The sequence below is a fragment of the Ahaetulla prasina genome, chromosome 9, assembly GCF_028640845.1.
Source record: "Ahaetulla prasina isolate Xishuangbanna chromosome 9, ASM2864084v1, whole genome shotgun sequence".
NCBI classification, from domain to species: Eukaryota; Metazoa; Chordata; class Lepidosauria; order Squamata; family Colubridae; genus Ahaetulla; species Ahaetulla prasina.
In genome coordinates, this window is record NC_080547.1 from 11,045,027 (window position 1) to 11,072,663 (window position 27,637).

Here is a 27,637-nt window from a genome sequence, read left to right on the forward strand (position 1 = left end):
CATGATGTACTGAGTGGGAAAGGAAGATCTGGGCTATTTAGCTTGGGGAGAGCTTTTCTTCCCGCAACAAAGGGAGTCTTTGTGTGTGTGTGTGAAAATTCTGTTTCCAGTGGAAGAACCCACTGTTAAGGTGGACTGTGCTCCCCTGAAGTTGCGCTGCTTATGCCGTCTTTGCAAAAGGGGGCTTGCTGGCATTCTGACCTCCTCCCCCACTGAGCTTAGGGCTCACCTGTGCTCCTGCAGCTGCTGTTCCAGGCTCCGAGGTATCTCCTTGCAAAACATCTGGCAAGCGTGCTGGGCTTTGGAAAGCAGGCTGGGCTTCTGGAAGGAGAAAGGGAAGAGAGAGCGCAAGGCGCAGCATTTCAAAGCTGCCATCGGAAGTCTTGACAAGTCAGGTGGGAGGGCTGAATTTGTGGGCTGGGTCTAAGAATCCTTCCCCCGAAAGAGGGAAAGAGGCAACAGGTTTGCAGAGAAGACCCAACCCCTCTCCTCCTGCCCCTCCCCCTTTGCTCCTTCCCACTAAGTGGATCCGAGAACGAAAGGCAGCCTCTTCCAATGAACAACTTATGTCTGTTGACTTTTAAGGCTTTCCAGGAAGGCCACGTACCTGAAGCCGGTGCTGCAGATACTGCGTTTCTAAGCTCTGACGCCTGGATAGCAACGGGGGATGGAGGCTGCTGGGGAAGGTGGGCGCTGCCTCCTGCGGCAAAGGTGCCTCTTCCTTCAGAGAAAAAAGGGTGGGGGGAAGGGAAGAACACCTTATGGGCCAAAGGTGGACTTAGAAGGGAGCAGAGAAACAAATGGCCACAACGCTGGATCCCTGGTCAGACTCTTGAGGAAGGAGGAGAAGAACCCCCAATTCAAAATAATTCCATCCTCCACCATAGCGGTGAAATCCTACTGGTTCACACCGGTTCGGATGTACCGGTAGTGATAAAAACTACAGGTTCGGGTGAACCGGTAGTTTAAAAAAAAAAAAAGCTACCAGTTCCTTCGAACTGGTATTTCCAACGATCAGCTGTGCCGCGGATCTAAATTGCGCGGCACAACTGTTCTCTCCCCCCCCCTCGCTGTTCTACTTACCTTCCCAAGCCTTCTTTCACAATGCGTATTGTGCATGCGCGGGCGCAGCGTGCATTTTGGGTGCACTGCGCATGCGCGAGCAGAGAACCGGTAGCAAACCGGAGACAATTTCACCAATGCTCCACCACCACCACCTCCAAGCCACCCTCAAACGTTCAGCCTGCATTTGTTTCGCTGCGGTATGGAGGAAGGAAGAGCAAAAGGTCTTGTTCTGTCCTCCTTCGCCTCCGTCCGAGCGATGGCTTAATTAGCCGGCACTATCAGCTCTGGCAGCAGAATAGCGAGCGTCTGCCAAGTGTCTCTGTTATCTCCCTCAATGCCGATGAGTCACCCAGGAACAAACTTCAGCTCTTAGTTAATCAGTTGATTTGCCTGCTATGAAGAGGCACAGCAGCCCTTGCTGCTTTTATATCCTGTGGGGTGTGGCTCCATGACTCAGCACTTCCTAGGCCTGCCCCACCCCTGCTTCTGTTGTTCCCGCCTCTCCTGCCTACGAAACCTAGGGTCCAGCCAGGCCTGATTGCCATCAGCCGGGTCTGGAGGCGTGGCCTGGGCAGGGGAAGAGTCAGGGGATGGAGGCCTCGTTATCTCCTCCACCTGGCCTGCCTCTGGCTCCTGGAGCTGAGCCAGGGAAGCCGGTGCTCCCGAGGTAAGTCCTGATGGCCCTTCCCCCTCACTTTCCAAGTCACTTTCTGGCAGGGGCCCCGGCTTGGTGGGCGCAGACACAACAGGTCTTGGCCCCCAAGGAGACCTCCAGATCTTGAGATTCTCTAGACTAGCAGGAATGGCACCAAGACAGTAGACAGGGCCACATTTCATGCCCAGATGAATTAAAGGCCTGTGCCTGGCATGCTGCTGCAGCTTCCATCACCCTACATCTATCTAAGCCGTCTCCCCGATCCCCAAAATTCAGAATTTCAGAAGCTGTTGGTGAGGTGGGCCCTAAGACATCTGCACGCATTCCGGGACCAGGTTTGTTTATAATGTAGGAGCTCAGTGACTCGAGAGAGACCCAACCCAGATGACGAAAATTCCTCGCCAAGGACGTACCTGCTGGGGACCAGTCTCAAGGTCTGGCAAGTGAGGAGAAGCGGATTCCAGGGAAAGTTCGTCTTCTGACCTCATCTGGTCATACAACAACTGGACTTTGTTCAGCTCCAGGATGCCTTTGGTTCGGGCCAAGTTCTGAAGGTGTTGCCTGAACGCTACAATTCCTGTTAGAAGGTGAAAGAGCAGAGAAGGTGTCTACGGAGATTCTCAGTTCTCCAGGTCACATTTTTCCCAAAGGTGCTTTTTTTTTTTCAACAGGCAACGGGACTTTCTGGTTTTTTTCTTTGAAGACATTTTGCTTCTCATCCAAGAAGCTTCTTCAGCTCTGACTGGATGGTGGGGAAGGAACAAAGGAAGTGAGAAAGAGAAAGGAGGGAGGGAGGGAGGAAGGAGAGACAAAGAGGAAGGGAGGGAGGAAGGAAGGGAGGAAGGAGGGAGAGACAAAGAGGAAGGGAGGGAGGGAGGCGGGAAAGTAGGAAGAAGAGATAAAGAGGAAGAAAGGAAGAGAGGGAGGGAGGGAGGGAGAGACAAAGAAGAAGGAAGGAAGAGGAGACAAAGAGGAAGGAAGGAAGGAGGGTAAGTAGGAAGGAGAGAGAAAGAGGAAGAAAGGAAGAGAGGGAGGGAGGGAGGGAGGGAGGGAGGACTATGGAGTCCTCCAGGTCCTGGTTGTCCCAAAGGTGCTTTTTTCAAGAGGCAGCTGGACTTTCTGGTTTTTCTTTGAAGATGTTTCGCTTCTCCTCCAAGAAGCTTCTTCAGCTTACTGAAGAAGCGTCTTGGATGAGCTGCAGAGCTGAAACAGGTTTTTTTGGGGGATAAGAAGTGAAACGTTCTTCAAAGAAAAACAACAACCACCAGAAAGTCCAGTTGCCTCTTGAAAAAAAGCACCTCTGGATATTTAGCAGAGCAATTCCAAGTAATTGAAAAATTCTTTCCCATGCAGGTTGTGATGACCGACTTCTGAATTCTCTTTGGGTTCCAGCTTCAAGTTTGCAAAGAGGCCATCCCCGACCCCCTTTGGGCCAAGTCAACCCATAGTGGCCCCAACTGCTGCAGCCAAGGGCAACGAGGCTTTGGCCATCCTCTGACGCCCCTCAATCCAGAGCTGTTACCTTGGGTCAGGGACGTGTCCGATGCCCTGCGCCCCTCTCGAAAGCTGACTGGGGAACGGTTGTGGGCTTCCCGCTTGTGGGCCGCCAACGCCTGCATGGCTGGATTAGGCGGTCTCAGGCCAATGAAAGAGGGAGTCAACCTCGGAGCTGGCGGGTTGCCCAGGACCATCTCCTTCAAGGAGGAGGTGTCTTCCAGGAAGTTTAAATCCCTCTGGATCGATCCCATGTCGTATTCCGAGTCAACGCTGCTCAGGGATTGGTTCTCGTCCACGGAGAAGACTTTTCCTTCAGGACCCAAGAAGAACCACAAGAAACAGAATTAGCCGTCATCCGCCAGAATCGTTGGCGTCTAAAGTCCTAGAAAGGCAACAGATCGTTTCGCGGGACCTACAAGAAGGGTTTTTTTTTTCTTTCTCAGTAGCGTTCTCACTCATCCTCCCCCATATAAGCTACTTTTGACTTTACAGGATGAGGCCGAAGTTTCCCTCGGTGGCTTCCTCTAACGCAAGACTCTCCAACCTTGGCAACTTTTTAAGACTCGTGGACTTCAACTCCCAGAATTCCCCAGCCAGCCAGCAAGCCTGGCTTCCAAGGGGACAGAGCACCAAGCTCCGCTGAAGGCAGGCAGGAGACGGGCGGCTCATCCTGCATCCTTTGGAGCTCTCCACGGGGGGCCTTTGAAACCTGGCTTTAGTTTCCACACTCTGTGACCTGACCTCCCGTTCAAGCCGGTTATCTCTGGAAAATCCCGAGTCTGCAGAAAATGCAACGCCAGGCATGAATCGCTTTAGAGGAATGGCCCTCCCAACAGGAGTCGGTTGCTCAACGGTGATTTTGGTACATCCTACTCCTTTCTTTCTCTTTATGTTCTTTTTTTCTCGCTCTCCTTCCTTCCTTCTTTCTCTCTCTCCTTCCTTCTCTCTTTTTCTGTCTTTCTTTCTCCTTCCTTCTTTCTCGCTTTCTCCTTCCTTCCTTTCTCTCTCCTTCCTTCCTTCTTTCTTTCTCTCTCCTTCCTTCTTTTTTTTCTCTCTCCTCTCTCTTTTTGTCTCTCTCTCCTTCCTTCTTTCTCTCTTTCTCCTTCCTTCTTTCTCTATCCTTCCTTTTTCTTTCTCTCTCCTTCCTTCTCTTTTTCCGTCTTTCTCTTTCCTTCCTTCTTTCTCTCCTTCCTTCCTTCTTTCTCTCCTTCTCTCTCTCTTTCTCTCTCTCTCCTTCCTTCTCTTTTTCTCTCCTTCCTTCTCTCTCTTTTTCTGTCTTTCTCTTTCCTTCCTACTTTTTTTCTCTCTCTCTCCTTCCTTCTCTCTCTCTTTCTTAAAGCAGGCCATCCTTTAGAGCAGGGATGTCCAAACTTGGCCCCTTGAAGAGTGGTGGACTTCAACTCTCAGAATTCCCCAGCCAGCAACTTGCTCATATTTACAGCTCATGCTGGCTGGGGAATTCTGGGAGTTGAAGTCCACCACTCTTCAAGGGGCCAAGTTTGGACACCCCTGCTTTAGAGCATGGGCAGGCCTCCCTCTTGCAGACAACTAACATATGCCCCGCAAACAGAAGCACGTGAACCGAGAGAAAGTTGTTCTCTTGAGGGGGCTTCTCCTGCCTGCCACCAGCCCAATGAAGCCCTTGCCAGCTGGTGGCTTCTAAGCTGACACTCTTTGCTCTCCCCAATCTTTGCACCCTGTCATGAGATGGCTTGGCACAGCAAGCAGCCACCACCTGTACGGTTCTACTCCTCGGGTCTCCCTGCGAAGCAGATTCATGGCTGGTTCCCAAGGCAGGCAGAAGACGCATGGGTCCTCTTTGCTCGACGGTTGAATACAGTGGGACGTAAAACGGAGTGGGAGGGCCTTCTACTGCGCCCCTTCAGTGGTCTGTAGGGTTAGACCTTCTACCATTCCTCAGCTTGTGACACGAAGTCCATGAAATTACTCAGACTGAGGACTGCTCTTCAGCCTTTAAGTGGGACTCCACCAGGAGGGTCTCCTGCTTGAGCAGGGGGTTGAACTAGAAGACCTCCAAGGTCCCTTCCCACTCTTGCAATTCTGTTACCCTGTTTTCCTTCCTTCCTTCCTTCCTTCCTTCCTTCCTTCCTTCCTTCCTTCCTTCCATCCTTCCTTCCTTCCTTCCTTCCTTCCCCATCACTGGAGCTTTTTAAGAAGAGATTGGACAACCATTTGTCTGGAATGGTCTAGGGCCTCCTGCTTGAGCAGAGGGCTGGACTAGAAAACCTCCCAGGCCCCTTCCAACTCTTGATTCTGTTATCAACCTTCCTCCATCTGGTGCGGTGGGATTGTCCTTCCACTAATTCCCAGACAGCATAAGGCGGGGGAAGGTTGGATCAGAAATGACCCCTTTGTTTGAAGCTCTGATCTCCAGCCTGGACCCCCGAACCCCCGTTTCCTACCTGGGCCTGGCATGGCCAAGAGGGGATTGGTCACTTCTGCCAGGGTATGTCGCCTCTTCCCACTGCGAGACCCTTGCAATGCCGCGAAGGCTTGGGCAGGATCCGTTTCAGATTCCCCTTCGGCTTCGATCCCTTCGTCGATGGACGTTTCCATCATGCTGGTCGGGAGGGACTGGCACCCCTTCCTTACCATCATTGGGGGAACAGGATCCAGCAGGCAACCATTCACCTAATCAGAAGGAGAAAAGAAACCCGCACGGAAGCCATTCGTTTAGTGACGAGATGATCCCTGATTTGTCACTCATTTAGCGACCGAACTTAAAACGCCACTGGAAAAAAAAGGAACTTATGAGCAATCCTCGCCCTTGTGACAACCAAAGCACCTCCCATGGTCGTGTGATCAAAAACAGAGCTAAGGAGTTGATTTAAAAGAGCCAGAGTGGCGTAGTGGCGAGAATGCAGTATTGCAGGCTGACTCCGCCCACTGCCAGGAGTTCGATCCTGACCGGCTCAAGGTTGACTCAGCCTTCCATCCTTCCGAGGTCAGTCAAATGAGGACCCAGGTTGTTGGGGGCAAGAGGCTGACTCTTTAAATCGCTGAGCGTGGGCTGTAAAGCCTTATGAAGCGGTTTCTAAATCCAACTGCTGTTGCTATTGCTAGACCAGTGTTTCTTGACCTTAGCAAGTTTAATTCAGCTCCCAGAATTCCCCAGCCAGCAAGGGTCACCACCACGAAAGGGGGTTTCTCATATCCCTCATGCTTTTTTCACAAGAGTGGGTTTCTTCAGCCCCCCATCTCTCTGCTGAAGTCTAAGTCCAAGCTCACTGGAGCAGCCATGTCTTTGTATAACCATGGTGACGGTGTCACTCCCCATCAATCAAGCTTAGAACCAGCCCCCTTTACTGGGGAGGGGGAGGAAGTGGGCAAGGAGGGGCTGGGACACACGCCACAAGAAGCAAAAGGGAACACAAGCATCATGCCATGCACCCCCCGCCCCCGCAGAGCGAAAAGGCGAGACGCCCTTACTTTGGGGGTGTCAATTCTCTCTTCCTCCATGAAGGCCGTTTCCGCCTGGCAGACGGATCTGGAAAAGGAGAAGGCCTCTGCTGTCGGAGGGAGGCCAGGAGACCTTCGGAGCCGTAGGTTTTGAGAGTGCAGGTTTACAGGTGCAACAGAAGCCTGCAAAGGGCGAGAGAAAAGAACAGTCCACAGGTGATTCAAGCAGAAGCCAAAGGAAATGGGGAAGTTCAAAGATTCTATGACGGAAAGGGGGGAAAAGTGAATAGAATAGAATAGAATAGAATAGAATAGAATAGAATAGAATAGAATAGAATAGAATAATGAATGGAATGGAATAGAATAGAATAGAATGGAATGGAATAGAATAGAATTTAGAATAGAATAGAATTTTTATCGGCCAAGTGTGATTGGACATACAAGGAATTTGTCTTGGTGCATATGCTCTCAGTGTACATAAAAAAAAAGATACGTTCATCAAGGTACAACATTTACAACACAATTGATGGTCAATATATCAATATAAATCATTAGGATTGCCAGCAACAAGTTATAGTCATACAGTCATAAATGGAAAGAGATTGGTGATGGGAACTATGAGAAGATTAATAGTAGTGCAGATTCAGTAAATAGTTTGACAGTGTTGATGGGAATTATTTGTTTAGCAGACTGATGGCCTTTGGGAAAAAACTGTTCTTGTGTCTAGTTGTTCTGGTGTGCAGTGCTCTATAGCGTCGATTTGAGGGTAGGAATAGAATAGAATGGAATGGAATGGAATGGAATGGAATAGAATAGAATATATGGAGTGGAGTGGACTGGGGTAGAATAGAATAGAGTAGAATAGAATAGAATAGAATAGAATAGAAAATATGGAAATGGAAAGTAACACACAAAGAAACACATAGAGGTGGGTCACGTGGATTTTTGTGGCAGGTTTATTTAAAAGGGGACTACCAGGAGCTTGGAATAACTGGTGGTGGCACGGTGTACACTTTACTCGGGAGAGCTTTCTGGGCAGAAAATTCCTCGCTCTTCCAAGTTCTAGACTGTCCAGCCGCTCTAGAACAGAGCCCTGGTGCGTGTGTGTGTGTTACCTTTGCGACTGTTTGTTCGGCAATGGTGCTGGGTCGCCGCTGGCGAGAGTCTAACCGCTGATCGATGGGGAAGCTACTGCGGTGGGACTTCAGCCTCTCTACTAGCAGGTAGTAGATAGCAGCAAAGTGGTTGTAGCTTTTATCCTGCAGAGACTGAGAAGGAAACAAGCACCGGAGAGTTAAGTCAGAGCATCGGTTCTTCCCCGAGATTTCCGGAGGCGGGGAAACAAAATTGCAGGCTACAGGAAACCAGGAGCACGACTCAGATAAACCTCCAAGTGCTTCAAAAACCCTCTAAAAAGATGCGAGCGACCAGCTGTCTGCAAGGGATATAAATCCTTCCATTCCCCACCGTGCAGTCAGAGCTGAAGAAGCTTCTTGGATGAGAAGCGAAACGTCTTCAAAAGAAAAAAACAAAAAAAATCCAGCAGCCTCCTGAAAAAGCATCTTTGGGACAATCAAAATTTTAGCAAGGGGTTCTCTGCCCAGTTGCTGTGGCCACGGTGGGTGTGGCCTAGTCGGATTCCTGCACTATGTGTGTGTGGGGGGGTCATTTTTGCCCTCCCCAGGCTCCGGAGGCTTTTCTTGAGCCTCCGGGAAGGCAAAAATGGCCTCCCAAGGCTCCGGAGGCTTTTCTTGAGCCTCCGGGAAGGCAAAAATGGCCTCCCAAGGCTCCGGAGGCCTTCTGGAGGCCGGAAATGGGCCCGTTTCCAGCCTTCCCAAGCCTCTGCGCACACCTTGCACTTGCCTGAATCCAAAATGGGCCGCGTGGGGACTCCTGGGAGAGGCGGGGCAGGGTGGGCGGGGCCAGCCAGGAGTGGGATTTGGGGGTTCTCTGAACTGCACAGAACCTTAACTAGAGGTTCTCCTGAACCCCTGCGAACCTCCAGCAGCCCTGAGTGTACCCCGGCGGACTCTTACACCCTGTGGCCATTGGGGAATCCCACCCCCCCAAAAAAAAACCCTTTTGCAGAGGGGAGCTCAACCACCCCACCAACTCAGGTCTTCTGATGCTTGTAAAAGCGAAACCCAACTCTGGCTGGCTCTTTCCCAATTCCGAGGCCCCGGAGAGAAGCGAAGCTCCGAAGCTCAAAATTTCATTGACGTACATCCTTCCCCCACCCCCCCAATCCTAACCTCTCCCCCCCCCCCCGCTCCCACCCCCCTGCTGGAGTTGCTGGCAGGGAGCATTAATATTGCAGGCTCCACACCAGCTAAAAATATCGACCGCTCTTAGGAAGCGATCGCACGGAGTCCGTCGGGAACGCTTGAGCATTTATTTCTGGAAAGAAGCAGTTCGGGGTTTGGAATCCTAGCCGAGAGACCGAACATATAAAAGGCAGCTCTGCACGTTTTTTTAAGGAGAAGAGTCCGTTCTCAGGCCGGGCAGAAGCTTCAATGCAAAAAAAGAAGGCTTTTGATTTCCTGTTTTTCTTCCGGATCGTAATTTCCCAAAACTTCCCCAAACTTCCTGAATACCCCCCCGCTTTGTCCTTTGGATGCTAAACCTCAAACGTGAAACTTTAAGGAGTGTTCCTGCGCTGACAGACATGGGTTCCTGCAGTAATGAGAACTGGCCCCTTTTTAAAGGAAGAAAATAGTGATGATCTGAGCTGTCTGGAGGGAATTTCCAAAAGTTGTGGTTAGGGGGGAAAAAAACAAAAAACCGTGAAAGGAAAAGTACCTATTTTTTTCCCCAGTTCTGATATATATTTCCACCACCCCTCCCCCGAACTGCACAATAAAATAACAGCAACAATGGAAATCCCTGGTAATAAAGCAGCCCCTCTTCTCTGACATTTCGGAGACCTAAGATATAGATAGTCCTCGACTTACAACAACAATGGGGATCGGAATTTCCACTGCTAAGCAAGGTGGGTTCGTAAGTGAGTCACACCCGATTCGACTAACGGTTTTTTTGGCCACCTTCGTTTACACGAATCCCTGCGGTTGTTAAGTGGACAGTGAGGTCCTTAAGCGAATCCAGCTTCCCCCCATGGACTCTGCTCGTTGGAAGACTTGGCTTGTGATCTGGGAAGGATCCCAAATGGTGATCACAGGACTTTGGGACGTTGCAAGTATGGTAATATCTGCCCGTTGCCCAAACACCCACATTTCTGATCATGTAACGGTGGGGAATTCTGTGTCGGTCGTAAGTGCAAGGACCATGGAAGTCCCTTTATTCAGTGCCACTCCAACTTTGAATGGTCGCTACACGAATAATTGCAAATTACAGGACGACCCTATAAGCAGGATTACTTTTATTCTGCAATTATTTTACTAAACCAATGCAAATATTGCAGAGGCAGATATTTCTCTCTCTGGGCACACCGAGAATGTATCTGCTGAACAAAACTCCGCACTGGCGACAGGAAGGGCATCCGGCCATTAATATACTCTGCTAGCTCCGTTCAGTTGCCCAGGCTCCACCAGCTAAAAATATCGACCGCTCTTAGGAAGCGATCGCACGGAGTCCGTCGGGAACGCTTGAGCATTTATTTCTGGAAAGAAGCAGTTCGGGGTTTGGAATCCTAGCCGAGAGACCGAACATATAAAAGGCAGCTCTGCACGTTTCTTAAGGAGAAGAGTCCGTTCTCAGGCCAGGCAGAAGCTTCAATGCAAAAAAAGAAGGCTTTTGATTTCCTGTTTTTCTTCCGGATCGTAATTTCCCAAAACTTCCCCAAACTTCCTGAACACCTCCCCGCTTTGTCCTTTGGATGCTAAACCTCAAACGTGAAACTTGAAGGAGTGTTCCTGCGCTGACAGACATGGGTTCCTGCAGTAATGAGAACTGGCCCCTTTTTAAAGGAAGAAATTAGTGATGATCTGAGCTGTCTGGAGGGAATTTCCAAAAGTTGTGGTTAGGGGGGAAAAAAACAAAAAACCGTGAAAGGAAAAGTACCTATTTTTTCCCCCAGTTCTGATATATATTTCCACCACCCCTCCCCCGAACTGCACAATAAAATAACAGCAACAATGGAAATCCCTGGTAATAAAGCAGCCCCTCTTCTCTGACATTTCGGAGACCTAAGATATAGATAGTCCTCGACTTACAACAACAATGGGGATCGGAATTTCCACTGCTAAGCAAGGTGGGTTCGTAAGTGAGTCGCACCCGATTCGACTAACGGTTTTTTTGGCCACCTTCGTTTACACGAATCCCTGCGGTTGTTAAGTGGACAGTGAGGTCCTTAAGCGAATCCAGCTTCCCCCCATGGACTCTGCTCGTTGGAAGACTTGGCTTGTGATCTGGGAAGGATCCCAAATGGTGATCACAGGACTTTGGGACGTTGCAAGTATGGTAATATCTGCCCGTTGCCCAAACACCCACATTTCTGATCATGTAACGGTGGGGAATTCTGTGTCGGTCGTAAGTGCAAGGACCATGGAAGTCCCTTTATTCAGTGCCACTCCAACTCTGAATGGTCGCTACACGAATAATTGCAAATTACAGGACGACCCTATCAGCAGGATTACTTTTATTCTGCAATTATTTTACTAAACCAATGCAAATATTGCAGAGGCAGATATTTCTCTCTCTGGGCACACCGAGAATGTATCTGCTGAACAAAACTCCGCACTGGCGACAGGTAGGGCATCCGGCCATTAATACACTCTGCTAGCTCCGTTCAGTTGCCCAGGCTCCACCCCCTGCAAGGGATTATTAAAAGATGATGATGGATGCAAGTATTTAGGCCCTTCTGCTGGAAGTATCTCCCCCAAAAACCTGAGAATGAAATAAAAATCAAAAGCAGAGCAATAATCCAAGAGATTAAATCAGAACTCTCCAGACTTGGCAGCTTTAAGACTTGTGGATTTCAACTCCCAGAATTCCCCGGCCAGACGTGAAATCCAGACATTTTAAAGCATGCTGGTTGGGGAATTCTGGGAGTTGAAGTCCATCCGTCTTCCAGTGGCCAAGGCTGAGAAACATGGGTCTGGCTGGGGGAATTCTGGGAGTTGAAGTCCATAAGTCTTAAAGCTGCCACTTTCGGAGGCCCCTGGGTTAAAATCATTTCTCAACGCTGGAGATTTGTCTTTACCTCAATGGTCTTTTGCTGGTCAATTCCCAGGCTGTGCATCAACCGCAGGACCTGCTCGTTGTATTCTCCGATGGGAGATCCACTCGCTTGCCCCTGGGAATAGAGAGCGGGTCTTTGGACCGGAACCTCTATTAGCATCCACTTGTGCTCTTTAATCTGAGCAATGCTCAGTCTCTTGGATGGATCCAGAACCAGCATCCTCCGGATGAGATGCTCGCACTCTGCGCCGGCCCCAAAAACGAGAAAGAGAGTTGGATACAGGAAGGAGTGCGTCTCGATAGAGAATAGAATAATATAACAATAACTTTACTGTCACTTCTGAATGTACACTAATCGGCGTATACCGTGTTTCCCCCCAAAATAAGACCCTGTGTTATATTTTTTTGAACCTCAAAATTTATTTTCGGGGAGGTCTTATTATTTTGGGGTGTGTGGAGCCCCTCTTGCCATCTTACCTGATTTCCAGCTCTGCGTTTAAATATTTTCGGGGAGGGCTTATTGGGATGTGTGTTATTTGGTGGGGGGGGGGAGCTTATTTTAGTGCATGCGCTCAAAAGTCCGATTGGGCTTATTAACAGGGGATGTCTTATTTTGGGGGAAACGGGGTATTAAAACGAAATTTCGATCAGAGGTGACCCAAAATTTAGTGCCATTAAGTTTAAGTGTACTTTATTGTCATTGCACCTCGTATAAGGAAATTAAATGCCATCTTCAATGTATATAATACATAAGAAAACTAAAAAAAATAAAACAAAAAAACACATCCTTTACATTCTACGCAATTATTATTCACCTTCTTCTCATTCTATACATTATTACATCATCTATACATTACAAGCCATTAATACAGGTAATCACCCTTTAACAGCCCCTACTGGGACCAACAACTCTGTCACTAAGTGACACGGTTGTTAAGTGAAACATCCATAGACAAATGGCTGCAAAAGTTGAGGGATTAAAGAAAAAATATATAGTTAATTTTGTTTCTGCTTGGAAACCACTTCTGAACTTTGTGCTTGGGGAGGAAAAAAACCCGAAACTTTGATTTTGGGTTTTATTGATTAGATAGGTTTGTGGTTAGAGAAGTGGCTACTTTATGCTATTATGTAAAAGTGAAAAGTTGAGGTTTGATATTACTATCTTATTCTACTGCACCAAAGAGAGTTGGAAGCCTCTTCTTTCTTTCTTTCTTTCCCCCCTCTTTTCTACACTCTTCCCTTCCCTTTTCCCTCCCCTATTTTCCCTACCATTTTCTTTTGTATTAATATTATAAACTAATTAAAAAAAAAAAGAACGTTAAAGTGAGACATCACATGATTGGGACTTGCCATTTCACCGCTGGCTTCTCTGCTTGTTGGAAACCAGATGTGAAAGCTGCCAATGGCGATGTGATGTGACCACGAAACTGCAAGGATCGTAAATGTCCCCTGGTTGCAAAGTGCCCACATGTCAATCATCTGACTAGGAGGACAATGGACCAGTGGTGAAATCTGAACCGGTTTATTACCGGTTCGCTGGCCTTGCATGCACGCCAAACACAAACTACACGCACCAAACACAAACTGCGCACACACCAAAAGGAGGTTTGGGAAGGTAAGTAGAATTGTATGTGTTTGTGGGGGGAGGGGGAGATCAGCTGTGGTGCGCGTGGGAAGCTTTTTAAAAAAAATTTAAATCATTTTTTACTACCAGCTCGGGCGAATAGGTAGTAAAAATGCTTTTAAAAAGTAAAAAAAAAAAAAAGGTTCTGATGATCGCGCAGCACAGCTGTGATCGTTGGAGCCTTTTTTAAAGAATTTTTTTATTACTTAATTGCCGGAACCGGTAGTAAAAAAATGCCTAAAAAGTTTTTAAAAAAAGTTCCGACGATCAGCTAAGCGACACACAATCGTCGGAACTTTTAAAAAAAAAAACTTTTTAAAGCATTTTTAACTACCGGTTCCAGAGAACTGGTAGTAAAAAAATGCTAAAAAAGTTAAAAAAAAAAGTTCCGACAATCACGCGTCGCTCAGCTGATTGTCAGAATTTTTGTTTTGTTTTTTTACATTTTTTACTACAGGTTCAGTGAACCAGTATCATCAAACTGGCCCAAACAGGTAGCATTTCACCCCTGCAATGGACCTATCACAAGTGAGAGAATCGGCTCTAAAGTGAGTTGCCCAAAGGCCAAAAAAAAGAAAAGAAAAAAAAAGAATTGGATCTTTGGGACTTCTCTTCCCTTCTCATCTCCAATCCCTATAGCAGATGAGAATCCGCAGGGAACGAAGGTGGAAAGATCCCGAAAGCAGCGGTGGCTGTACCTTCAGACATGAAATAGGGGATGCGGAACCTTCCTTCCAAAACTCTCTGCCGCAGGATGGGGAGGGTCGGTCCATCGAAGGGCAAAGCTCCACAAACCAAGACGTAAAGGACCACGCCCATACTCTGCAAAAGAGGATGGCGGGATCTGAGATCAGGGGACACAAGATGCCTTCAACACAACCCTGTTCCAAGCATAGTAGTCATCGTATCATGTTTCGTTTCCTTCCTTCCTTCCTTCCTTCCTTCCTTCCTTCCTTCCTTCCTTCCTTTTCTCCTTCCCATTCCCATCTCCTTCCTTTCCTTCCTCCTCTCTTTCCTTCCTTTCTCTCCCCCACCCATTCTCATCTCTCTCCTTCCTTCCCTCCCTCCCTCTCCTTCCTTCCTCTCTCCCTCCCATTCCCATCTCCTTCCTTTCTTCTCTCTCTCTCTCCTCCCACTCCCATCATTTTCCTTTCCTTTACTCTTCCTTCCCTTTCCTCCCTCCCATTCATCCTTCCTCCCTCCCTTCCTCCCTCCCTTCCTTCCTTTCTTCCCAATTTTGCAACATCTGGCCGAGCACTTCTCTGACCAGCCCTGGTTCATATCAAAGCCACCGTTAGGGAGAAAACATTGACCGGTTTTGTCAGCAAAGTCTCGCCCCGCCCCGCCGTTCTCCGTGCTCTAAGGCACATTCTTTCCTTCTGGGATCCACAGGCAGGATGTTTTCGTTAGCAGCCCGGCCAAGTCAACAGCTCCTGCCATCAATCCCCGTCGTTTTGGCACATTTGCGGAGAGTGTGCGGTGCTTTTGTCAGCCCATTTGGGGTGGGCAGAGGGTTTATTTGGAAGTGAAGGGCAGGGGACCCTGGGCAGGGGGCAGCTGCTCCTCATTACAGAGCCCTAATGGATAAATTTGGCTGTTCAGCAGGGTGGGAGAGGACGGCCGCTGATGTTGGGACCCTGCCCTGCTTCTGAAGGACCAACTTCAGAGATGGCCTTTGGTCCTTAAGGGACCTGCCCTTACATCCGCCGTCCGGGCCTGTGAACCGATCAGCAGATAGGCCGATACTGCTGGAAAGAGAAAGAAGCTTCTAGACCGCTTTGTGCTCTTCTCCGCTCGCCTTGCGTGACCCAAAAGGGGGGAAGACTTTGCCTCCAAATCCACAAGAGCGTCCGCAGAAGCCCTGCTAATCCCAGGAGAGGCTCAGAATGCATTAAAAAACAAAAAGAAGACATAAGGCCCTGGGCTCTGCTAGGTGTCCTCTGAGGGACTCTGGTGTCTCCCGCATGTTTCCTTTTCCCTCCAGAGCTGCATGAAGGAAGAAGGACTGCCAAAGGCCAGACTTCCTTCTCCCTAGAAAGCTAGCAGCCAAATCCCTCCAGCCTTTGAGAATCTGGTGGGATCTCCCAAGGGGGAAGAATTTAATCTGCTAAACCCAGTGTTGACACGCCAACACAGGCTGGTCCAGATTCAAGACGGGGAGAGAGAGAGAGAGAGAAAGACAGAGAGAATGAGAGGGAGAGAGAGAGACAGAAGGAGAGGGAGGGAGGGAGAGACAATGAGAGAGAAAGAGAGAAAATGAGAGAGGGAGAGAATGAGAAAGACAAAGACAAAGAAAATGAGAGACAGAGAGAGAATGAGGGGGAGAGACAGAATGTGTGTGTGTGTGTGTGAAAGAGAGAGAGAGAGAATGAGAGGGAGGGAGAGAGAGAGAGATGAGAGAGAAAGAGAGAAAATGGGAGAGAATGAGAAAGACAAGGAAGAAGAAAGTCAGACACAGAGAGAATGAGGGGGGAGAGAGAGAATGAGAGAAAGAGAAAAAGAGAGAGAGACAGAGAATGAAAGGGAGGGAGGGAGAGAGAATGAGAGGGAGAGAGACAGACAGAAAATGAGAGAAAGACAAAGAAAATGGGGGGACGACGACGACAAAGAAGGAGAATCGGAGTCCATTTTCTGCATCAGCTAAGCTGCTTCCTGTCTTGCAGGTTTTCAAGGGGAAACCCTTTTTGGTCTGAAAGCTCTCTTCTTGCAACAAGAAGAAGATATTTTTAGCAACTTAGAAAAACAAAATGTAAAGTAGAAAAGGAACAGTGTGTTTAAAGAAAAAGGAAGTGCTTCGTTTTAACATTATGCAGGTACCCAAATGTCCAGCTGCGGCCCCTCGTACTGCTGGCCTTCGAAGACCTCGGGAGCTGCGTAAGGAGGACTTCCGCACCACGTGGTCAGAGGCTCCCCGCTTTTGTAGAAGTTTCCAAACCCAAAATCTGCAGAGGAGGAAGAAGAAGAAGGGGAAAACAAAAACAAAACAACAGGCAATTGATCCTGCTGTTCTACTTGGCAGGTGTCAAGAAAAGACAAGCAGAGATTTCTCATGGGTGCTGGCTTAGGCGCTGGGAGAAACAGAAAGCTTTCATGGATCCAGCCCAACTCCTGGGCTCCGGATAATTTTTTTTTTTTTTTGAAAACGTTTCGCTTCTCCTTCAAGAAGCTTCTTCAGTTCTCCTTGGATGAGAAGCGGAAACATTTTCAAAGAAAAACACCAAGACAGTCCAGTTGACATTTAATGGCGTGGGACGGGGGGGGGGGGAGAGAGAGAGAGAGAGAGAGAGAGAGAAACAAAATATTTGGGACAACCATGACCTAAAAACAATTGAGAATCTCCATAGACATCTAACCATTGGGAGGCTTTGCCGAGGATCCGAAATGAAGTTTTAGCAGACCTGATCCGATCCCCCCGTTTCCCGTTTCCCCCCCCCTTTGCTATTTGATTCAAAAAGCTCCGCCGAGCCCAGTTGGCATTTTGAAAGGAGGCGACCCGTGGCGGCCTAGATCCAACATCTGGGAATGGGGGAAAAAAACCCCCAAACAAACCACTGTCCCACCGTCGCTAAGAAACCACGTGGGGACATCTGAGGAAGTCACCTGGCATCAGGCTTGGCTGGAGGCCGACTCGATCGCCCCCCTGCCCCCTCTGCTTTGACCTCTCCGAAATTTGAAAGGGCCGACAATGGAAGCTGCGAATCGGCTGGCCGAAGGGAGCATTCCTCTTCTCAGATATATGTTGTTGCTGCCAATACACACACAAACACACACCCTTTCCAAGGAATGGTTGAAATCCCTACCTCCTGAAAGGCCCCGAGCATTCCAAATATGCATATGTATATGTGTGTGTATCTATGTATGTATGTATATATGTATGTATGTATGTATATTTGGCAGCTCAAAAGGGCAGAGGAGACAATGGAGGAACAAGAAAGGCCTGTTTGTCCCCTTTCCCGTGTCAACGTCACCTGCCCAGCCAGCCTCTGGCAATGAGGCAGCCGGAGGGAGGGAGGGAGGGAAGGGTGTGGATTCGAACTAGCGCAGCACAGTCCTTGGTGGGAAAGCCTCATGGAGAGAGAGGGGAGTGTGTGCCTGTTTCATTTGTCTCAGCGGTGTCTGTTCCTTTCGTACGCCGTCCAGTCACCCGCATTGCTGGCAGGGCGAGAACTCGTGCGGAGCTCAGTTTGGAAATCGGGGCTTTCTTTCGAAAGAGGCTGCCCTGATTTCTGGGGCACGAAGTACGGGAAAGGCACAAATAAATTCTCCGCCGCGGCGGGTTTTGCAATTCATCCCTTCTCGGGTCAAATGCCTTTTGTCCCTGGGTGTGTGTGTGTGGGGGGGGCTGGTATTTGGGTGAAGGGGCATCTGATCCCTGGTGAAATTTCAGGAGAACCTGATGAGTAAATTTCACAGAGCTGTGGGGTCCTTGGGGCTCTCTCGGATGTTTCATTACCTGACGTGGTAACAGAATCAGCACTAAAAGGCCCTTGTGTATAAACCCCTCCTCCCTTCTAGCACTGATGATGTTCCCAACTTGGGTCATGAAACGTCTGGAAGAAAAAAGCCAAGTTCAGATAGCACCAAGGACCCCACAATCCATCCATCCATCCTTCCTTCCTTCCTTCCTTCCTTCCTTCCTTCCTTTCCTTCCTTTCCTTCCTTCCTTCCTTCCTTCCTTCCTTCCTTCCTTCCTTCCTTCCTTCCTTCCTTCTGAATATGTTCCCTACTTGGGTCATAAAATGTCTGGAAGAAAAAAACCAAGCTTCAGCTGAATAGGTTGTAAAAACTGCTTTTAAATGGTTAAAAAAAGGGCTCTGACGATCACAGCTGAGCTGCGTGATCGTCAGAACCTTTTTTTTTTAACCTTTTAAAAGCATTTTTTTTTACAACCTGTTCCTACCATTCAGGTGGGAAAAGCGAATGAGCCAGAAAGAAGAGGCAAGCGGGCAATTGGGTGGGTGGCAGGGATTTTGGTGATCGGTTCTCCGAACCACCTGCCGCCATCGCTACCGGATCGGCCGATCCGGTCCGAACCGGGAGCATTTCACCCCTGGATCCGGTCTTATTTTCGGGGAAACATGGTAAGTACCTGCCAAGAGTTGCAAAAATATCGAAACCTTTTAACAGCATAAGATGGTCCTTTACAAGCTAGTAAACCTACCCCAGAGGCAAAATTAAACTACAATAATATATGACCTGTGTTACTAATGCCAGCTGCACTGAAGTCATTTCAGCATCCGTTCCCGCTTCCCTATTGCTGTCAATCCCTCTGGAACTCAATGCCCCCAGTTTTGAGTTCTTCCTTCTTGGAACCAAATGCTCTCTGCCAAAGTTGCGAGAGATAATTTCTTCCAAGAACTTGACAGCGTTACAAACATCTCCCCGCTTCTCGTTCCTCTCAAAAAAAAAATAATAATTTAAAATTCTAGTCGGGCAATCCAAGAATCCTTTGCATTATACCGAGGCAGAAAGGGAAATTATCCTACTGCGGCAAACATCTGCTGTATTTAAATTTGTAATTAAAACAGAATCAAGCGTGCTAAAATAACCCAAGAGTTTCCATTTTTGAGTTGCTGCTGCTTCTTTCTAACCCTCCACCCCCCTCAAAATTAATTAATTTGATTGTAACCTGCACATCTGGCAGGGGGTAGTAGGGGGTTGCTACGGCGCTGCAAACAGGAGTAAAACTCTGCCACATTCAGCAGGACTCTGATTTGGCCAAGAAGGGGGGGGGGAGGAAAGGTCATGGAGGAGCAATTTTTAGCAAGACTTTTGGGCCAATTTTAACTAATCCTCATGAGTACGAGTGGGATGGGGAGATGGCTGTTTTTATTATCATTATTATTTTTGTCAGCTGCCAAGAGTCACCGAAAGTGAGCAGGAGGCCATATAAATTCTAGAAATAAACAGATAAATAAATAAACAAACAAACAAACACCCCAGCACCCCATGAGGAAGCTATTGACGTCTGGAATACCTGCTATCTTAATATTCATGTTGTTATCGAGCAGGAGATTCTCGGCTTTGAGATCCCGGTGTACGATCTTCCGGCCGTGACAATATTCCACAGCCGAGAGGATCTGCCAGAATTTGCGCCTGGCATCCGTCTCGCTCAAACGTCCCCGGTTGGCCAGGTAATCTGCGGAAAGAGGAAAGGCGAAAGGTGAGTTGGACGGAAGGCAGCTCAGGAGGTGCTTCTTGGGGGGGGGGGGAGGTTCCCGGGGGGGGGGAGGAAGGGGGGGTGTCTCTCCTCTCTCTCAAATTTGGAAGCCGAGCTTGGCAGCATCCCGTAATCAGGCAACAGGAGGGGACGCTTTGAGAGTTCATAGCTAGGAGAAAGTTCCCGCATTTGTATGCACGGCTGCCTGCTCTGCCTGGCTTGATGGAAAACAGAAAGGAGACACGGCCAATTCTCCCCTGGAAGAGCAAATGGCCCAGCCTTTCTTCCTTCCTTCCTAGGACGTTCTGTCCTGGCTCTTTGCAAGAACAAGGACTCGAAAAGTGTTGTTTGGAGGCCACCTGGAACTTTCTATGTGTGCCTGGGAACGGGTGGGGGGGGGAGAGAGAGGGGGGAGACAGGGAGAGAGCGAGTAGGGAGGGAGGGAAAGGGGGAGAGAGAAAGAGAAAGGGAGGGAGGGACAGAGAAAGAGAGAGAAGAAGGGACGGAGGGGGAGAGAATGAGAGGGAGGGAGGGAGAGAAAGAGGGGGAGAAAGAGGGAGGGTGAGAGAGAAAGAGGGAGAGGGAGAGAGGAGGGGAGGAGGGGGGGGGGAGAGGGAGAAGGAGGAAGGGAGAGAAAGAGAGGGGCAGGAGAGAGAGAGGGAGGGAGGAAGGGAGGGAGAGAGAGAAAGGAAGAGAGGAGGGAGAAGGAGGAAGGTGGGGGAGAGGGAGAGAAGAGGGAGGGAGGAGGAGGGAGAGAAAGAGAGAGAAGAGGAGAGAAAGAGGGAAAGGGAGGGAGGAAGGGAGGGAGAGAGAGAAAGGGAGAGGGAAAGGCAGAGGGAAGAGGGGAGAGAGAGTGAAAGAGAAAGAGAGAGAGAGAGGGAGGGAGGGAGGAAAACTTCAACGCTTTCAGCCCCCCTTAAAGCTGTACAGGTAAGCAGGAAATCAGGCTTAATCCAGCCATCCGGGACATTTTCTCACAAGGTTCCGGATTTGAGATCTCCTGCTTCTGCTACAAGTGAGGCGAGGCCTTTTCCTTTGATTATTAATTTTAAAAAAAATATTATTTTTTTTTGCAAAGCTCGGGACAGCAGTCAAATAAGACATTGCCCGACGTCCTGGCTTCACCCTGCCGGAACGTCCTCCTTCCATATTCTGATGGTAAAATCACAAACAGGAAGGCGCATCTGACGCTAGAATTGAAGTCCTAAGGAAGGGCTTTTGCTTGTTTTCACACCCGGTTATAAGATTATTATTATTATTTTTCTGAACTACACTCCCCCCCCCACTTCCAAAACTATATTCCCTAAACCAGGGGTCTCCAACCTTGGCAACTTTTAAGACTTGTGGACTTCAACTCCCAGAATTCCCCAGCCAGCCAGTCCTGCTTCCTCTTCCTGTCGCAAATCCATATTCTAAGACAGGGGTCTCCAACCTTGGCAACTTTAAGACTTCTGGACTTCAACTCCCAGAATTCCCCAGCCAGCTTCGGGGAGTTGAAGTCCACAAGTCTTAAAGTTGCCAAGGTTGGAGAACCCTGTTCTTAAACTACATTCCTCTCCAAAAGCCAAGTTTTAAGATCTTTCTGGAATGGCCTTTGTTATAAAGGTCAGCCTTTTATTTCGGAAAGCTGTCCTTTAAGATTTATTTATTTTTCAAACGGCCGTTTACTGCAGCAAATGGTACCACTTAATGCAGGCTCTTTCAAATTCATGCGAAACATGTGGAGAGGGAATTGCCCTTTAAAAACAAACAAGCTTGCATCATGTGCCCTTCGATTTTTCAGTACTTTTTTCCTTTATTAAAACAAGCCTTTTTTGTAAGGTTTGCCCTTCAAATGTTTCTTGCAAAGCTACGTTCTAAACGTAAACAACTAAAGCAAAAGAAAAATTATCCTCTTTCGGATTTTTTTTTTCCAGATTTGTCCTTTTATTTCTCCCTTCAAAATTTTCTTGCAAAGCTAAGCTCTAAATGTAAACAACTGAAGAAAAAAATTATTCCGCTTTCGGATTTTCCCTTTATTTTTTTCCTGACAAAATAAGGTCATATATACCAAGGACTCGCCCGAAGAAAAAATGCTTTTAGAAGTAAAAAAAAAACCCAAAAAAAAACACCCTCTGATGATTGCGCGGTTCAGCTGGGCATGGGCAGGCAGAAAGGGATTTTTGCTATCGGTTCTCCGAACCACCCGCCGCCATCGTTACCGGATCGGACGATCCGGTCCAAATCAGGAGCATTTCGCCCCTGCCAAGGAGAGAATTGGATCGCATGCCCCCTGCCCAAAACGTGCCAGAAACAATAGGAAAATAGTATCTTTCAGGTGTTCCTCTTGTAATACCAAGAGCATAAAGACGCTGCGCTTCTATTCATCACACAGTTTCAGCCAATACAGGTAGACTTATGTTGGAAGTTACAACGGCACAGAAAAAATGTGACTTATGATCCTTGCAATGCAACGCTCCCCCCACCCCCACCCCGCCAAATCCCGGTGATCAAAATTCGCCCAGTTGGCAACCGGCCCCAACCAAGAGAAAAATCCACCCTAAGAAGTTTGTATCCCCCCCCCCCTTTTCCCTTGGCAAGAACATTTTAGTACACATGGGGTTTACTAAAACCCACTGCGGCGGCGGCTGCTAGCTCTTTAAGACGATTTATACAGATTGGGGTGGACGCGCAACGGATGGGAGTGGAAAAAGTCATGACCTTCTATGGTGCACAAGTAAGGTGCGTGTGCTGTGTGTGTTTCTTCAGAAACGCACAATGAACACAGCCGCCTGGCAGCTACACAAGAGGGGGGGAAGCCAGTGGGGGGGGGGAATAAGGAGGAGGAGGAGAGGCCATTTCTAAGCCACCCGGAGAAAACCTGTCCGGGATGATTTCAAACGGCTTTCGAAAGCCATTTGGAGAGGAAAAAAAAACGATTTTGCAGGACGCATTTATCAAATACAATTTTAAAAAGGCTCTTTTGTTTTTTGAAAACGTACTTAATTAGCTAGACTGGCGGGGAAGAGAGAGAGACATTATAAGTGTTTTTTAAAAAGAGATTTCGTATGTAATCTTTAGAGAAAAAAAACAGGGCTAGGAAACTGGACAGGCCCTCAAATTAACCGTAGGTTTCCTTTCTGCAACTCTCCAGGGAGAGATCAAAGAGGCTGAATTTTCTCCCCCCCCCCCGCCCACAAATAAACAAAAGGAGATGATGTAACCACGGATGGCAGCCCTGCTTGCCTTTGCCATAATCTCACCGCCAGATCTGATTAGTGGTTTTACTTACGGATTTTCAGCCAAACAGGTTATACAATGGCTGTGCCACCAAGGGAGGTTGGCCTAGAAACCTCGTGTCTCAGGAACAGAATAGAATAGAATAGAATATTTTAATTTATAGACCGCCCTTCTCCCGAAGGACTCAGGGCGGTGTACGAACGGATACGAACGGTACGAAGGGAAGAGACGATTTGTTGTTGTTTTTTGGGGTGGAGGAAGAGAGAATAAATACCTCCCCCCTCTAAATAAGCAGTCCAGTTGGGGTGGGGATGGGGGGGCGTAAGGGCACCCCCATTTTGTATGCTTTTTGTGATTTACGCGACGACTTGCAGAGTTAGGTGAGCTGCGTTCGTATCTGTGCGGGACGCAAAGGGTAAGGAAGAAACAAAAAAGTTGTGTTGTGTTGTGTTCCTTTTTTGTAGTGTGGGAGAGAAGGGTAAGGAAATCAGTTCTGAGCCAACGTCCCCAGGAAGGGATTTTTAAGGGCTGCATTCGGGCATTTTGGGGAAGTTGATTATTATAATACTCACCAAGTATTATAATGGACTTCAACTCCCAGGATCTGCCAAGCCGCCATGGCTGAGAAACGCTGAATTAGCATAGCTGACGTGAGTGACATCGAGTTGGCCACGCCCACCCAGCCACATGACCACCTAGCCACACCCACCCAGCTGGTCATTAAGCAGATCGTATTAGTGGCCCGCAGGATTTAAAATTACAAATTTAGCGGTCCCTGAGGTCCGAAAGGTTGATGACCCCTGGACTAGAAGACCTCCAAGGTCTCTTCCAACTCTTGTTATTTTATTCTATTCTTCAGAGGGTTTCCTCTTGGATCATCTCTGGCCTCTTTTTGAGAAGAAAAGCAGATTAGAAGAGCAACAGTCTGATTTTAATTACTAGGGGCAGCCTGAAAACAGTTGTGTGCTTCTAGAAGGCTTTTGAATTCAGGGGATGGGATAAAAAAAAAAGAAAAGTCATTACGACACTGTTGAAAGGACACATATTCAATCAACAACATGTTTCTGCACCAGAAACATTCGGCCCGGTGTGTGTGTGTGTGGGGGGGGGGGGGTGCCTGCCTAAAATCATTGTCGACAAACATTTACTTAACCTCTAATGTACGTACACCACCAACGGAAAGCAACTTCCCTACCGTTGCCAAGAAAAAGACACGGGGTATCCATGAAATGAACTCAAAAGGACAAAAAGTTTGACCAAGTTAGCAGAGATGGCTAAAGTGACTGTTCGATTAAAAGGGAGGGGGGGGGAGACAATTATTTTTATTTCAACTTGGAAACCGCTTCTGGACTTTGTGCTTGAGATGAGGGGAAAAACCTAAAATTTTGATTTTGGGGTTTACTGATTAAATAGGTTTGTTGTATGATTTTATACAATTATATAAAAATTTTAAAAAATGAAGGTTTGATGCCAAACCAAAGGTAGTCGGAAGTCAATGCCTTTTCTTTCTATTCTCCCCCCCCACACACACACACTTTTCTACACTTTTCGGAAGTTGTGGGAGCTTCATCCCTGGAGGCTTTCAAGAAGAGATTGGACTGCCATTTGTGTAGGGTCTTCTGCTTGGGCGGGGGGTGGGTGGGTTGGACTAGATGACCTCCAAGGTCCCTTCCAACTCTGTTAATCTTCCCTACCCTATTCCCTCCCGTATGGTTCCTATTATTTTTCTTTCGCGTTTTTGTATTTTAGATTACCACCTTATAATGAAAGCAACTTTTTACGCATTAAATTGTGAGCCCTGCTATTTCTCCCGTAAAAAATTACAGGTTAGAATCAAAGCAGGGATTGAAAGCGAGTCTGGGATGAAGCATTGCAAAGATGGAAGTGAAGAGACTTCGCGGAATGACGAGACTGATATATTTGGCTGAGCAATACTAAAAAGTCTTTTCACCCTCCACTGGGATAGAATTGCTGGGTGTGAATTTGTACCGTCTTACAACAGTGCAGGATTTTTGACAAAAAGAAAAAGAAAAAAGCCAGCTACTTGCTACTGTTCACAAGAGGCTGTTGAAAACACCAGCTGGGCTTTTCCTCTAAGAAGATTTGGGAGGACTGACCGGATAATAATAATTTAAGAGGCAGCTTTCCCCCAGAGTGACAGCTCATTGACGAGGGATACTATGAGATCATGTCAAAGGACAAGCGAGGACCGGATCAGCCAGGAAAGAAGAAACAAAAATGACCCATCAACCTCCAAACTCCACAACAGACTTGCTAACTTTGTCTGGGGGTGGGGAGATATCTTAACCACTCTGCATTTTTCTTTCCAGATTAACAGAGTTGGAAGGGACCTTGTAGGTCATCTAGTCCAACCCCCTGCCCAAGCAGGAAACCCTACACCATTTCTGACATATCTGGCAGTCCAAACTCTTCTTGGAAGCTTCCAGCTCCAACTTCTGAAGACAAGCTATTACATTGGTTGATTGCTCTCACTGTCAGGAAATTTCTCCTTATTTCTCGGTTGAATCTCTCCTTGATCACTTTCCATCCATTATTCCTTCTCTGGCCTTTTTGAGAAGAAAAGCAGATTAGAAGAGCAACAGTCTGATTTTAATTACTAGGGGCAGCCTGAAAACAGTTGTGTGCTTCTAGAAGGCTTTTGAATTCAGGGGATGGGATAAAAAAAAAAGAAAAGTCATTACGACACTGTTGAAAGGACACATATTCAATCAACAACATGTTTCTGCACCAGAAACATTCGGCCCGGTGTGTGTGTGTGTGTGGGGGGGGGTTGCCTGCCTAAAATCATTGTCGACAAACATTTACTTAACCTCTAATGTACGTACACCACCAACAGAAAACAACTTCCCTACCGTTGCCAAGAAAAAGACACGGGGTATCCGTGAAATGAACTCAAAAGGACAAAAAGTTTGACCAAGTTAGCAGAGATGGCTAAAGTGACTGTTCGATTAAAAGGGAGGGGGGGGGGAGACAATTATTTTTATTTCAACTTGGAAACCGCTTCTGGACTTTGTGCTTGAGGTTGGGGAAAAAACCTGAAATTTTGATTTTGGGGTTTATTGATTAAATAGGTTTGTTGTATGATTTTATACAATTATATAACAATTTTAAAAAATGAAGGTTTGATGCCAAACCAAAGGTAGTCGGAAGTCAATGCCTTTTCTTTCTATTCTCCCACACACACACACACACTTTTCTACACTTTTCGGAAGTTGTGGGAGCTTCATCCCTGGAGGCTTTCAAGAAGAGATTGGACTGCCATTTGTGTAGGGTCTTCTGCTTGGGCGGGGGGTGGGTGGGTTGGACTAGATGATCTCCAAGGTCCCTTCCAACTCTGTTAATCTTCCCTACCCTATTCCCTCCCGTATGGTTCCTATTATTTTTCTTTCGCGTTTTTGTATTTTAGATTACCACCTTATAATGAAAGCAACTTTTTACGCATTAAATTGTGAGGCCTGCTATTTCTCCCGTAAAAAATTACAGGTTAGAATCAAAGCAGGGATTGAAAGCGAGTCTGGGATGAAGCATTGCAAAGATGGAAGTGAAGAGACTTCGCGGAATGACGAGACTGATATATTTGGCTGAGCAATACTAAAAAGTCTTTTCACCCTCCACTGGGATAGAATTGCTGGGTGTGAATTTGTACCGTCTTACAACAGTGCAGGATTTTTGACAAAAAGAAAAAGAAAAAAGCCAGCTACTTGCTACTGTTCACAAGAGGCTGTTGAAAACACCAGCTGGGCTTTTCCTCTAAGAAGATTTGGGAGGACTGACCGGATAATAATAATTTAAGAGGCAGCTTTCCCCCAGAGTGACAGCTCATTGACGAGGGATACTATGAGATCATGTCAAAGGACAAGCGAGGACCGGATCAGCCAGGAAAGAAGAAACAAAAATGATCCATCAACCTCCAAACTCCACAACAGACTTGCTAACTTTGTCTGGGGGCAGGGGGGGGGAGATATCTTAATCACTCTGCATTTTTCTTTCCAGATTAACAGAGTTGGAAGGGACCTTGTAGGTCATCTAGTCCAACCCCCTGCCCAAGCAGGAGACCCTACACCATTTCTGACATATCTGGCAGTCCAAACTCTTCTTGGAAGCTTCCAGCTCCCGCAACTTCTGAAGACAAGCTATTACATTGGTTGATTGCTCTCACTGTCAGGAAATTTCTCCTTATTTCTCGGTTGAATCTCTCCTTGATCACTTTCCATCCATTATTCCTTCTCTGGCCTTTAGATACAGATTAACAGAGTTGGAAGGGACCTTGTAGGTCATCTAGGCCAACCCCCTACCCAAGCAGACCCTATACCATTTTTGACAGATGGCAGTCCCATCTCTTCTTGAAAGCTTCCCTTCAGGTGCCCTGGAACATAGCGTGACCCCTTCCTCTCTGTGGCAGCCCCTCAAATATTGAAAGAGTGCTATCGTGTCTCCCCTGGTCCTTCTCTTCACTAGACCAGAGATGCCGAGTTTCTGCAAGCGGTCATCGTATGTTTTAGAGGCCCTAAAATCATCCTGGTTGCTCTTCTCTGCACTCTTTCTAGAGTCTCAACATCTTTTTTTTTAGTCTCTCTTTCTCTCCTATCATCCATCTATCTATCTATCTATCTATCTATCTATCTATCTATCTATCTATCTATCTATCTATCTATCTATCTATCTATCTATCTATCTATCTATCTATCTATCATCCCCCCCATCTCTCTCATCTATCCATCTAGGCCAGGGGTGTCCAAACTTGGCCCCTTGAAGAGTGATGGCCTTCAACTCCCAGAATTCCCCAGCCAGCAACTTGCTCTATTTATTTATTTATTTATTTATTTATTTATTTATTTAT

General features: G+C 47.5%; 1 protein-coding gene across 1 annotated transcript in view; it reads right to left on the reverse strand.

Annotated features, from left to right (window-relative positions):
* The window catches only part of SIK2 (salt inducible kinase 2), a 64,089-nt gene that overhangs the window by 4,286 nt on the left and 32,166 nt on the right, over window positions 1–27,637 (reverse strand). Inside the window, exons 4-14 of the mRNA XM_058194357.1 lie at window positions 19,375–19,536; window positions 16,215–16,339; window positions 14,096–14,219; window positions 11,796–12,016; window positions 7,753–7,905; window positions 6,668–6,820; window positions 5,641–5,869; window positions 3,243–3,527; window positions 2,134–2,297; window positions 608–721; window positions 230–321 (exon numbers count right to left, since the gene is read on the reverse strand). Of these exons, the coding sequence (XP_058050340.1) occupies window positions 230–321; window positions 608–721; window positions 2,134–2,297; window positions 3,243–3,527; window positions 5,641–5,869; window positions 6,668–6,820; window positions 7,753–7,905; window positions 11,796–12,016; window positions 14,096–14,219; window positions 16,215–16,339; window positions 19,375–19,536 (1,822 nt within the window). The remainder of the gene's footprint in view (window positions 1–229; window positions 322–607; window positions 722–2,133; window positions 2,298–3,242; window positions 3,528–5,640; window positions 5,870–6,667; window positions 6,821–7,752; window positions 7,906–11,795; window positions 12,017–14,095; window positions 14,220–16,214; window positions 16,340–19,374; window positions 19,537–27,637) is intronic.